Source organism: Ochotona curzoniae, unplaced genomic scaffold, assembly GCF_017591425.1.
Source record: "Ochotona curzoniae isolate NIBS_2020 unplaced genomic scaffold, NIBS_Ocur_1.0 contig_4064, whole genome shotgun sequence".
Lineage (NCBI taxonomy): Eukaryota > Metazoa > Chordata > Mammalia > Lagomorpha > Ochotonidae > Ochotona > Ochotona curzoniae.
The window spans coordinates 8,607,824-8,621,050 of NW_024466107.1; the positions used below are offsets into that span (position 1 = coordinate 8,607,824).

At 45.0% G+C, this 13,227-nt stretch overlaps 1 protein-coding gene across 1 annotated transcript in view; it reads left to right on the forward strand.

The window, feature by feature from the left end:
* The window catches only part of SYCP2L (synaptonemal complex protein 2 like), a 68,392-nt gene that overhangs the window by 35,247 nt on the left and 19,918 nt on the right, over nucleotides 1-13,227 (forward strand). The window contains exons 20-25 of the mRNA XM_040983968.1: nucleotides 3,213-3,264; nucleotides 5,417-5,567; nucleotides 6,082-6,170; nucleotides 7,627-7,729; nucleotides 10,513-10,586; nucleotides 11,138-11,207. Of these exons, the coding sequence (XP_040839902.1) occupies nucleotides 3,213-3,264; nucleotides 5,417-5,567; nucleotides 6,082-6,170; nucleotides 7,627-7,729; nucleotides 10,513-10,586; nucleotides 11,138-11,207 (539 nt within the window). The remainder of the gene's footprint in view (nucleotides 1-3,212; nucleotides 3,265-5,416; nucleotides 5,568-6,081; nucleotides 6,171-7,626; nucleotides 7,730-10,512; nucleotides 10,587-11,137; nucleotides 11,208-13,227) is intronic.

A 13,227-nucleotide genomic window follows, 5' to 3' on the forward strand; every position in this document is an offset into this window, starting at 1 on the left:
CTTTGATCTTTTCATCATATAGAAGCATTAAATATGCATCAGAAATCTGTATGTGAAACCTATAAGAAAAATCACTTTTGAAAAGCCTTCGTGTCTATGGGTTAGTGAAGATTGCTTAGCTGTCACATCAGAGCATAATTCATAAAAAAAAGTTGATAAAATTGGACCCCATCAGACTAAGAAAATCCACGTTCTTTACAACCCGTTGTTAGTGGGAGGTCATGGCTCGGTGTCTACAGTTCTTTGGGCACTGGGGACCCACGTCTACGGGCCTGGGTTGGAGACCTGTTTCTGGATCCAGATTCGAGCTTCCTGCCTTGGGAGGCAGTGGTGCTGGCTCAGGTGGTTGGGTCCCTCTGCCCATGCGGGAGCTCCTGTAAGCGTTGGGCATGGACCAGTAAGTAGCAGCTCATTCCTCTGCCTCTCAAATTAAAAAGAGAAATTGTTTTAAAATCACCATTAGATTGCAGAAAACAGTTGATAAAGGACTTGCATCTGAAATATTTAAAACACTCTCAATGTGATCATCAAAATTAAAAACAAATGAAATTATCATCAGAAGGGCCAGTACAATTGTTCAATTGGTTAATTCTCTACCTCGTAGTGTCAGCATCCCATAAGGATGCATCCCAGCTTCTCTACTTCCCATCCAGCTCCCTGCTTGTGGCCGGGGAAAATAGTGGAGGATGGCCCAAGGCCTTGGGACCCTGCACTGTGTAGGAAACCCATTAGTTACTGAGGAAATTTAGGTAAAAAAAAAAAATAAACTATAATGAGATGCACTACACACCCACTAGACTGGCTAAAATTAGATTGTGCCAAGTGCTGGTGAAAATGTAGAGCAGTTTAGATATTTCTAGCAGTTTCTTAAAATGTTAGATTTTTAGCAAGCCTTTGACCCATTGAGCTGTTCTCATACTAGGTGTCTTCCCAAGAGACACATCAGTGAGTGCATACGGAGGCGTGAGTGTTTTATAGCGACTTTATTTGTAATAGCTCTGAACTGGAACAAACCTAAATGTCTGCCAACACGTGACATACTGACACACTTTGACATATCCACACATTGGAATGCCACATAGAAATGGAAAGGAATGGATCCACCAGTGTGGCATAGCTGGTCATGGTGCCGCCTGTGATGCCAGCACCCGACATGGCACATGTTAGTCCTGGCTGCTCCACCGCCAACCCAGTTCCCTGCTGGTGGCCTTGGAGAGTAGTACAGGATGGCACATGTGTTTGGGTCCCTGCTTCATATGGGAGACCCCAGTGAAGCTCCTGACTTCTGCCTGTGGTCGGGCCTCGTCTGCCTGTTGTGGCTAGCTGGGCTGTGAAGTAGTGGTCGAACATCAGTTCATATTCTCTCTCCTTCTCCCTTTTTCTCCCTCTCCGTCTTCACTTCTCTCCCCAGCTTTCCCTGTCCCCCCCATTCCCTGTCCCCCTCTCGCTCCCTCTCTCTACTTCCTCTCTCTTCTGTCTTCTCTCTCTCTAATTCTACCTTTCAAATAAATACATTTTTGAGGCAAAAAATAATGAATTTGGATATATGTAACTTTAATTCATCTCAGAGTAATTATGCTCAGTAGAAGAAGCTGGGCCACAAGAGTACATATTATAATGATTCTATTATGTGAAACGCTAGAAAATGCAGACATAGGTTGGGTCAGTGGCTGCCTAGAAATGGTGGTATATTTGCTTTTATTTTGTGCTAAAGGCACAGTGTGAGGGCTACCTTCTTATTTTTTTTTAACTTTTTTTTTTTTTCTGAAAGCAGAATTTAAAGGAGAGAAAGAGAGAAAAAGAGAGAGAGATCTGTTGGTTAACTTCCCAAATGGTTCTGGGGCTGGGCCAGGCCACAACCAGGAGCCAGGAACTTTACCCTGGTCACGCACGTGGGTAACAGGGGTTCAAGCACTTGGGCCATTTTTGCTGCTTTTCCTGTTAGTAGGAAGTTGGATCAGAGCTGGAGTAGCAACGGTACAGGATATGAACACTGCAGTTGGTACCACAACACTGTGGCACGACACTTGTCCTTTTGGTATATTTTCTAAGTAAATAATATGATATTGTTGCTTACAGGCCCAATGGCGTACAGATGACCTGAATTGGCTCTTGTATAATTGCAACTCTATTCCCATTGAATAACAGTTGCCCAGTTTCCCTTCTCCCCAGTATTTGTCAGTTACCACTCTGTTTCTGCGAGTTTGTTTTAGATGTCACTATAAGCAAAATCATGCAGAACTTGATTTTCTGTGCCTGGCTTTTTCTTAACACAGCATCTGCAAGGTTCCTAGAGAATGGCGTATGTGGCTGAATCTGCTTTGAGCTGGGTGTGTTTCGCTGGATATCCACACCACTTTTGGCATCTGTGTTTATCTGCTTATGGACACCTAGGCAGATTCTGCATACTGACTGTTGCAAATGGTGCTACAGTGAACATTGGGGCACACATACCCCTTCCATGTACAGATGCCAGTTCTTTAGGATACATACCTGTAGTATTTATCCCAACAGCAGGTGTTACTGTGGGAATTCCATTTCTAATTTGAGTCTCCAGACTCTTTTCCATAGCAGCTTTACGATTTTACGTTCCCACCAACCTGTACAAAGTTTCCAATTGTTCTATGTCCTTGCCACCACTTATCTTTTGTTGTCACTTTTGTTTTTATTTTGATGACAGCGGACCCTATGTCTGATAGTTTAATATCTAAAATGTATAAGGGCAACTCAATGGCAAAAAGCAAATTCATCCCAATTAAAAAAAAAGTTGGCAATGAATTTGAAAAGGTCATTTTTAATCAAAGGAAGACAGGTGACGAGCAGGTAAGGGAGAAGCTGACCAACTGGAGTATCTCTGGTGGAAAGCTCTTAGGTGGTTGCAAGGCAGAACAGGCCTGTGACGCTGGGCACTTCGGCTTTGCCACAGCTGCCTGGTTTCCCATTGCTCCACCCCGCCCTTCTCTTCCCTCTGAACCTGACAGACAAAGGACTCCCAAGGCTGTGTTGTTTCTCTTCTCTGTTCTTACCTGCCGGAGAATCTGCAGTCATAGATGCACATGATAGCAAGTTTGCAGGATGGGGCACTACCGGGCACCAGGTTTGTGTCTGGGCAAAGAATACATGAAGGATACAAAAGTTGGGGGCTGTGAGCGAGGGGAAGGGAGAGGGTGCTGGTTGTACCTGTCCCACTCACCAGGCACGTTTTGTTTTAGGGGCGATTCTGCTTTCAACAGTGACAAAAGGCGAGCAAGGAGAAGGACGTTGGTAATGTAATAACTTTTATCCTTTTAAGGCAATGTGCCCTACACTTCAGATGCTTGCCTATCACCTTCACCGCGTGCTGTGGCTCTCTTTGTCATCTGTACTGTTTCTTAATGAAAAGTACCTTAAATTTATTCAAACATTTTAAAATACATATTTTATTGCATTTTTAACTGGAAATGAACATTACTTATTACAAGTAGCAGCAAGCCCCTATATAAAGTGAAAATAACCCTTGAATGCTATTACTTGATTTATTCATTGCATGAAATGTGCTTAATGATTTGCAAACTATGAAAGGGTCAATGTGCCATACTCAGGCCTGTCCAGTTAGATGGACAGGTGGGTCAGCCCTATTGATAGTCTTAGAAGGAATTACCATTTCATGTTCTCATTTGATGGCAAATAGGTCATGGAAAGTGGAAAAAGTCGTTTATTCAGTCTTACGCAACTGCAGCAAGTTCTTACCCCGTCAAGAATTCACTCACCTTGGGTGACAGCTGATGGGTGGGCGTAGTGGTCCCTTCTTTCTCATGAGAAATGGAAGCCTGGAACCAGAGATACTACAAAAGCCTTACATGCTGTTTTCTCCTAATCATGATAGCCACGTTCAGGTGGAACTTACACAGTGGACATAATGAGAGGCGAACAATAATAGCTGGCAATAACACCAAGCGATCAAAGTTTTGTGAATGTGATATCTTTCTCTTGAAATATTTTACTATTTTGATGTCATTCTCGTGAAGGGACACGACACAGTGTTACGTCTCTGTCATTCTACTTTTCAAATAAATCTTTCAGGAAATAATAAAAAAAAAAAGAATCATGCAATAAGACTTTCCCAGTTTCTTTGGTCCTTTATCAAAAAATGCTGAAAGTTTGCAACAGTATGCGTATTTAGAGTAACAGTTCATAAATTTGGCTACACACCAGGATTACAAGAGGGGACTCGGAGAGAGATTCATTACTCAGACACTGTTGCACAAAGGAAGTTGGGCAGTTCCCATCTGCTGTTCCAGCCCATCAAATGACCATGAAAAGCTGGGCTCAAGGCCGGGAGCCAAGAATTCAGTCCCAGGCTGTCTCTTGGGGACAGACACACTAGTTCAGCCCTCACCACTGTCTGCCAGGCTAGAGCTGGAATCTGATGGGGCATGTGGACATCTCAACCGTTGTCTTAACCACTAGCTCAAACCTCTGCTCTTCAATCATTTTTTTTTAAAAAATTATTTAATTTTTTAAATTGGAAAGGCAGACATTCAAAGAAGAGAGAGAGATCTCCTGTCCACTGGTTCACTCCCCAAGTAGCCACAACAGCTGGTGCTGAGCCAATCTGAAGACAGGAGCCAGGAGCCTCCACTGGGTCTCCCATGCTGGTAAAGGGTCCCAAGGCTTTGGGTCATCCTCTACTACTTTCCCAGACAACAGGCAGGGAGCTGGATGGGAAGTGGAGCAGCTGGGACATGAACTGGTACCTATATGTGACCATGGTAGATGCAGGGCAAGGATTTAGCCACTAGACTCGCACGCTGGGCCCTTCTTTTTCAGATCCATCTGCTCAGGAGACACCTAAGGGTTAGTGTTGAGGTATAAAAATGCAGGCTGCTGCGTGCAATACCAGCATCCCACATTGGATCCTGAATGCTCCACTTCCAGTCCTGCTGCCTGCGGGGTGTGTGGGAGAGCAGCAGAGGACAGCTCAAGTGCTTAGACTCACACACCCACGTGGGAGACCTGGAAGAAGCTTCCGGTTCCCAGCTGCTGCCTGGTCCGGCTCTGACTGTTGCAGCCACTGCAGAGCGAACTAGCACATGGAAGATTTCTGTGTCTCCCTCTGTCTCTCTATAACTCTGCCATTCAAATAAACAAATACATAAAATTTTTAGTATTTTAAAGTTGGCAACTCTTACATCTTAGTTGCAAATACCTAATTAGAATTTGGTCATCCTTGAGATCGCATCTTGCTTGATAACTGACACATGAAAAATTACTTTTCTCCTCGGCGTTACTTCTGAATCACTTTTGTGTAAGAGAGCCCAGTCTCCAGGAGTCCCTTCTCTTGTGTGTAACTTTGTAGTAATAGATTGCTCATACATAAATGGGGCCGATCCCCCTTCGAGGGCTTCATTTATCGTTTCATTTGTGTTTGTAACAGGTTAATTACAGGAAACACCTCTTTTCTGACAGCAATGAGGATTCTAGCAGTAGTGCTGGTGAGCATTCTTGGACTGGGGACCAAAAGAAGAAATTGCTAATACCGTATCCCAATAGGAGAAGGAAGACGAAAGTCCGAAAACGTGGCAGCGGTAAGTTTGACGTTTGTCTTCTGAGGAATTTCTGAAATCAAGCAGCAGGGATTAACTTCTTAGTGTGCTACATGAAAGGGTGCCCGAGAAGTGTGCGGCCATTGCACCCTCCTTCCCCATCTCTGTGTCTCACGAACACTGAGCGGAGGTGGGATGAACGGTTCTGAGACAGAGAGCTGAGAATGGACCAGGCGTTGTTCACTGTGAGTTACAGCTGTTTGGAGTAGGTTCAGGGTGGGGGATGTGGCAAGGCTCCGAGGATGGGGAGAGTGGGACTGAAGCCAAGTGGGATTTGAAGGGCAGAGAGGATGGGGCAGCAAGCCCGTGACACCATGAGGACACGGTGAGGGCGTGCTGGTGGTGCTCGGAGACAAAGCCTGGGTGGTGAGAAAAGAGGTGGCGTCTTTCAACGGGAGGTTGCCGTCGCTCCTGGCATGGCCCTGCACATCTGGGGGCTGAGTTTCTGTCTCTTCAGGAAATATAGCCATGGTATATCTGCTGCTTTTTCTTCCAGTTCTGCTGCCTTTTTCCCTCAGCAGTGCTAGCGACAATGAGAAAGACCAGGTAAATAAACCCACTTTGTATTGCTTCTGCGTCCTTATGGTTATGATGAGCCCATTTATTTCTAAGGCTTTCAGGAATATGAGAAAAACAAACCAGTGGTCTAATGGTTTGGAAATCACTCCAGCAGAAATGGCAAGGGCAACTTAGCATTTCCTATGAATTGATGATTTTCCATAAACACTGCTGTTCAAAGTATGATTGACTTGGAGCAAAGATTAGGGGAAATGTTTCTGTCGTGCTAAATAGGAGAAGTCTTAATATGCTTTCGTTGAACTCAAGAGGCAGAGCTGGCAGGAGTGGTGATGGGGTGTACAGGGAAAGAGGGAGGAAGAGACACTTCTACCCGCTGGTTCATGTCCCACATGCCTGTAGCCAGAGCTGGGCCAGGCTGAGGCCAGAGCCTGGAACTATCCAGGAACCTCTGGCTGGGTGGCAGGGGACCAAGCACTTGAGCCAGCATCCTCTGTCTGCTCTGCTGCCACAGCAGGAACAGAAAGTGGAGGGCCTGAGGAGCTTGCCAGCTCTGTGATGTGGGTGGGGTGCAGGCCAAAGGGCAACCTCACCTGCTGCACACTGGTTGGTTTCACTTGAAAGCAAAGCAGCAGAAAGAGAAGAGACGGAGAAAGCGGTAAAAATTTAGGCTCTGCAAGCTTTGCGGCTTCTTTGGCAACACATCATCTCTGCCTTTGTAACCCCAAAGCAATCATAGTGTGAAAATGTGCTCTGTGTTACAATAAAACTTTACTTACAAGAGTCAGCAGTGGGTTGAACCGAGCTGCACCTGTCTAAATCTGGGAGTCATAAGCATCTTCTGTGTCTCCCACATGGGTACAGGGAACCCATGGAGGAACAGCAGGTGCAACAGCAGAGAGCTGGATTTGAAGTGGAGCAGCTGGGATGTGAATCAGTGCCCATTTGAGATGCCAGTACCACAGGTGGAGGCGTAGCCTGACATGTGTCTCTGCTGGCCCCAGCAATTCCTGCTTTAACAAACCATCCTGCTCATTCTGATGGTCGCTGAAGTTTGAGAACCTGTGCTCAAATCCAGCTCTCTGCTCTTGCGCCTGGGGAAACAGCAGAGCATGACCCAGGTCCTTGGTTCCCTGCACCCATGTGGGAGATACAGAAGATGCTCATGACTCCCAGATCCAGACAGGTGCAGCTGTAGTCATGGCAGCCAGCTGCGGGATAAATCAGAAAACATAAGAGTTCTCTTTCGCCTCTCTCGCTCTGTAACTCTGAATTTCAAGAAAAAGAAATAAAACTAAACCATACTTTTTAAAAGATTGCGAATTTGTATTTCTATCAAGCTGTAAGGTGTTGCATTGTCATACTTTGGGAACTGCTAGTTAACAGTGATCAACTGAAACTTAGACAACTCATTTTTAAGCGCCTAAGCATCCAATAATTCCACTTCTTCAGTGTCTTGGAGGATTTTTTTTTTTCTGATGTTTTGAATGTGTCTTGATTGGCTGAACTTCTCACACCACTGCAGGACACATCCAGGCAGGGGAAGGCCACTCGTCCAGAGATGGCTGCACCTGGCTTGCGGGGGAGTCCTGCCACCGTAATTCCTGAAGATTTCTCCCAGACACCAGGTTCGTGACTTCCTGTTGACATGTTTTCCAGTAAAGACACCCTGTGGTAAATAAAGCAATTTTCTTTTGCTGTCTATTGAGGAACGTGTGAAGATGTGATTATCTTCACAAAAACGATGTGGAGGTTTTGTGTTACTTTCTGAAATACTGGAGCATCCCTCCCCCGCCGTGTAGATTCGTGTTTAAGAATATATTAATGCTTCCCTTTTCTTTCTCCCTTGCTCCCTTCCTTTTTTTCAGTCTCAAGATAACATCTTTTCAATTCACATTGTGAGCAAAAGCTCATTATCCCACTAAACAAGGAACTCAAGTGAAAACACGAGTTCAGTGGGAATTCAGACAAGGGTTAGGAACAACAATCAAAAAAAAAAAGTTGCTCATTTCACTTATATATATATAATAAATTTTAAAATATCCACAGATTATTCAAGTGTAGTAATGTGTCATCCTTGACCACTGATTTGACAGAAATATAAAATGGAATTTGATGGGCCTGGCATGATGGCTTAGCTGGGTAGATCCTCGCCTGGTAAGCCCCAGAATCCCATAATGGGCTGGTTCATGTCCCAGCTGTCCCTGCTTTCCTTCTAGCTCCCTCACTGTGGTCTGGGAGAGCAGTAGAGGATGGCCAAAGGCTTTGGGACCCTGCACCCGTGTGGGAGACCTGGAAGGAGCTCCTGGCTCCTGGCTTTAGATTGGCTCAGTTCCAGCCATTGCAGCCACTTGGGAAGTAAACCAGCAGGTAGAAGATCTTTCTCTCTGTTTCTTTTTCTCTCTATAAACTTAGTCTGCCTTTACAAAGAAAATAAATATATAAAAAGGTATTTGACAAATTTCAAAATAATTTTGTGGTGTAAACCCTCAGCAAATTAGGTACTTGTGGATTGTACTTCAACACAATGGAAACTAATAGCATTGGGTCCACAGGTAACATCATATTCAGAGGTGGGAAGTTGAAAACTGTTCTTCTAAGATGAGGAGCAAGACAGGGTTGTCTGTCTCCCCTTTCTAACAGTAATACAAGTCCCAGACAGAGCAAGCAGGCAGGGAATGAAAGCTTCCAAATTGGGAAGAAAGAAGTGAGGTTTCCACTGTTTGGGTGAGATGGTCAGCCTATGGGAACCAGACTCCCCTGACCTTGTGAGAACTAATCACATCAACTCAGTAAAGTTTCAGGGTGGAAAATCAAAATGCAAAAATCTGTGCTTCTACATGATTTCAAAATGAACCATCTGGAAAATCAAGAAAACCATCCCATTAAAATAGAAGTGGGGCCCGGCACAATAGCCTAGCAGCTGAATTCTCACCTTGTGTGCACTGGGATCCCGTAGAGGCACCAGTTTCTATACTGACTGCTTCACTTCCCATCCAGCACCCTTCTTGTGGCCTGGGAAAGCAGTTGAGGACGGCCCAAAGCCTTAGGACCCTGTACCCATGTGGGAGACCCAGAGCAAGAGGCTCCGGGCTCCTGGCTTCAGATCAGCTCAGCTCTAGCCATCACGACCACTTGTGGAGTGAACCAGCAAACTTTCTGGAAGATCTTTCTCTCTGTCTCACCTTCTCTATAAATCACCTTTCCAATGAATATAAATGTATCTTTTAAAAAAATCGAATCCAAAAGAATTAAAAGTAGCAATAAAGCGAGGAGAGAGCTGGATACCAAAGCCATGGACTAGTAATGAAATAAGTTGAATAAGGAGTTAGTATTGTTAATGCTGTTAAGATGACCATGCCTCCCCCAAATTAAAAATAGGACAATGTGACAGTCTCCCTGTGCGTTTCCATCCAAGGGAAATGGTATATCAGAAAGATGTCCATGATCCTACGGGCATTGTAGCATTCTTAACAGGATGTGAAAACAATTACATACCCCTCGCTCAGTGAGCAGGTGAAGAGGGAGGTGTTGGACAAATGCGCACAAAGTCTTTTTTTAATATATTTTTATTTTGAATTTTGAATTATGTGGTACAATTTTGTATAGGCTGGGATTTCCCCCCAAACTTCCCCTCCTCATCAGATTTTTCCCATTTTGTTACAATAGTGTAGTCCTTCATAAGGAATCATAATTCCATCAGTCTCTTATTTGAGTGTACCCCGGCATTGTTGGTACAGACACTGTCAGACAGTCCAGCATCCCATTGTCTACACATGTCCAACAGTTTCGTTGGGAATCCATCTTTCGTTTGGATGCAGGGATGCATGTTCCATTATACCCCCATACCTGGATATGGTGGACCCCGGTACTCCATCAGTATACATTATCACAAGTGAGAAGCCATGAAACCAGGTCAACAACTGGTGTGAAAACAGTCACAACAACAACAACAACAACAAATTACAGCACCATGAAAAAAACACAAAATACGCACAGATTCTAAGGTGACCAAGAGGTAGGGATCTGATGCACAGCGTGGATGTTGACCTTGGCGTTAATATGACAACTCTCACACAACACGCATGTGTGTCAAGTCATGTCACACACACACACACGAGTCAGAGGAAATATGGAGGGGGTCCTCGGGGAGAAGAAAGATTCACGGGGTGACCTTACCCAGGTGGATGGCTACCAACATTGTTGAGTTAGTTCATCGAGGTGATTGGCCGTTTCGTCTACAGAACTACAACCCTAGGAAGCAAACATCTTGAAAATGCAACATTGGGATTTTATTTAGCACTATGTGCAGTTTGAAGGAATCAGGTTTACTATGGAGAGCGGTAGTGGGAGGTAACTGCCTCATTCTTGGCGTGTTTGTTCACTGGAACCCCCTCTTCCTCACGTGTAGAATATGCGAGTCCCCGGCTGCTGAGCGGGTTCTCTTCCAGGGAGTGCTCAGAGGCTGAAGAAAATGCATCCAAGGTATGCACAAATGGCATGTGTTTGAAAAGTGGAGCGTGAGCGAGCTCAGGGTGACAGTGATTCACGCCCCCCAAAATCTCACAATAGCCAGGGCAAAGCCAGGAGCCTGGAACCCCATGCTGGCCTCCCAGTCGGGCAGCAGGAACTGAAGTACTTACCCCATCATCTGCTGCTTCCCAAAAGGCGTATTGCTGGAAACTGGATCGGAAGTGGAGTGGCAAGGACCCCAACAACCAGGCACTGTAATATAGGATGTGGGCGTCTCAGGTGGCAGCCCCACCCAAGACCCCGCAATCGCACTTCTAAGATGCTACTTTGTGGTTGGCTGTTCATCTGTTCTTTCCCCAGAATTAATGTGTTTACATAACATGAGCTTGTTATGTTTAAGGGACTACTAATCTGTCACACAGATATGCATACACACATATGTTATAACAAATGCATGCATAACTACATCTATGTATATGTGTGTGATTATATAATATTTACATATTAGTTACAAAAGTATATGCATGTATTCCTTAGTCAACTATGGTTTGTTTGTCTTGAAGGTTGGGAACCGAGAGTCGCTAACGGACAATCCGAGTGTCAAGCATAAGCTGCAGAACCTGGAAGACAGAGGTAAGAGATGATACTGTTTCTCCCAGAATGAAGTGAAATTCATCCAGACTGGTGCTCAGATCACAGCAGACACACACGCTTTGCAGGCAAACTGCTGCCAGGCCTCGAGGTGAGCAGGGCGAGCTACCTTATCAGCTCCAAATGGTCCAGGAAGTCAAAGGGAGAAATGGGGGGGGCTCCGGCCTGCAGCCAGCCCCACAGGTGCCAAGGAAGGGACAGCCTGGGACCTGGCTCCCATCCAGCCCCCCTCCTGCCCAGCCACTCCTGCTGACCTGCTGCCAGAGGGGTTCTCATCCCCACGTTTGCAGGTCACCTGCAGTTTGTAAGAAATCTCCTAGGCAGTTTTTCTCATTTTTCTCATAGTTACAGGTTTCCAGGCAACATCATCCAACCACATTTATATGATAACATCTAGCTATGATGTTAACATATTAATGTAATGAATGAAAATAACACTGAGCCATCCCTTTGTGTGTGTGTGTCTGTGTATTTAAGATTTGTTATTTGAAAGGCTTAGATGGGGGAGCCATCTTTCATCTGTTATTTTAAATGTCTTTGAAAGTTTTTAAAAATTTTTAACTAATAAAATTATATGTGTGTATATATAGAATAACAAAAATTACACGTATACGTGAAATACTGTGTGATGTCTCATACCACGTAGATAGTTCGAGTTCTAATGTGGCGAGTACCTGGCCTGGTTGTGCCGATGGCTGTGCCGACTCACACCGCCAACCGTAAACCCGAGGTTTCCTTTTCTCGTTCTTCTCACCTGTCCTCGCTGCCTTTTCTCTCTTCGATACTGGCCGTGCTAACTGGATGCAGAGACAGCCCGTGGTATTGAGAGTACGGCCGGTATACCTATTCGCATTTGTACGCCTTTCTTTGAAAAATGTCTCTTTTGATTTGTTTCCTTTTTTAAAAGATTCACTTACTTATTTGCTGTGTTGAAAGAGTTCCGGGGAGATGGGGAGAGTCAGAGAAGAAGCATCTTTTCTGTTTTCTGGTTCACTCATCAAATGATCACACCGGCCAGGACCAGGCCAGGCTGAAGCCAGGAGCCTCATCCAGGACTCCCACCTGGGAGCAGGGGCCCAAGCGTCGGAGCCACTCTTCTGCCTTCCCATGCACAGTCACAGGAAATATTTATCTTACCTCTTTTTTACAAAAAGATTTATTTATTTTTATTGGAAAGTCAGATTCACAGAGAGAAGGAAAGACAGAAAGATCGTCCATCTGGCGATGTACTCCCCAGGTGGCTGCAATGGTTGGAGCTGAGCTGATCTGCAGCCAGGAGCCAGGAGCTTCTTCCAGGTCTCCCGTGTGGGAGCAGGATTCCAAAGTTTTGGGCTGTCCTCGACTGCTTTCCCAGGCCACGAACAGGGAGCTGGATGGGAAGTGGAGCAGCTGGGACATGAACTGGTTCCCATATGGGATCCCGATGCTTACAAGAAGGGGAGTTAGCCACTAGGCTGCCATGCCAACTAGGCTGCTGTGCCAAGCCCCCATTTTTTTTTAAAGAGTTTAGTGGTCCAATAGCTTCCAACTATTTTTAAATCCATTTTGCATTGATTTTGGTTTTGGTGAAAGAGGCTCATTTAAATTTTTGCACACTAATGTCTAGTTTTATGAGTTTTATTTGTCCGCGGTCTCTTAGTAACTTTGCCAATAAAAAAAGACTCTGGTGAGTTTTCTTTTTTTTAATTTAAAATTTTCTTTTTACTATTGTTTATACAGTTGAAAGGGATGCATGCCCAAGTAGGCCTCTGACTAGGGCGGGAGGGTTCAGGTATGGAGGACGGACATGTTTCAATGTTTTGTTTTTTTTTTTTCCTCCTGTGACAGCACGGGAGGAGGGGGGAAGTACCATTCCTTGCTGTCAAATTACATCAGCACCCAGGAATTGGGGATGGTCCTTTGATGATGCCTAAAGACCCCAATATGGGGAAAAGTGTTCCGAGCCGGGGGTGTTACCTGAGTGGTTTCAGTAGTTCTGACATTGGTGACTTCATTGTTCCAG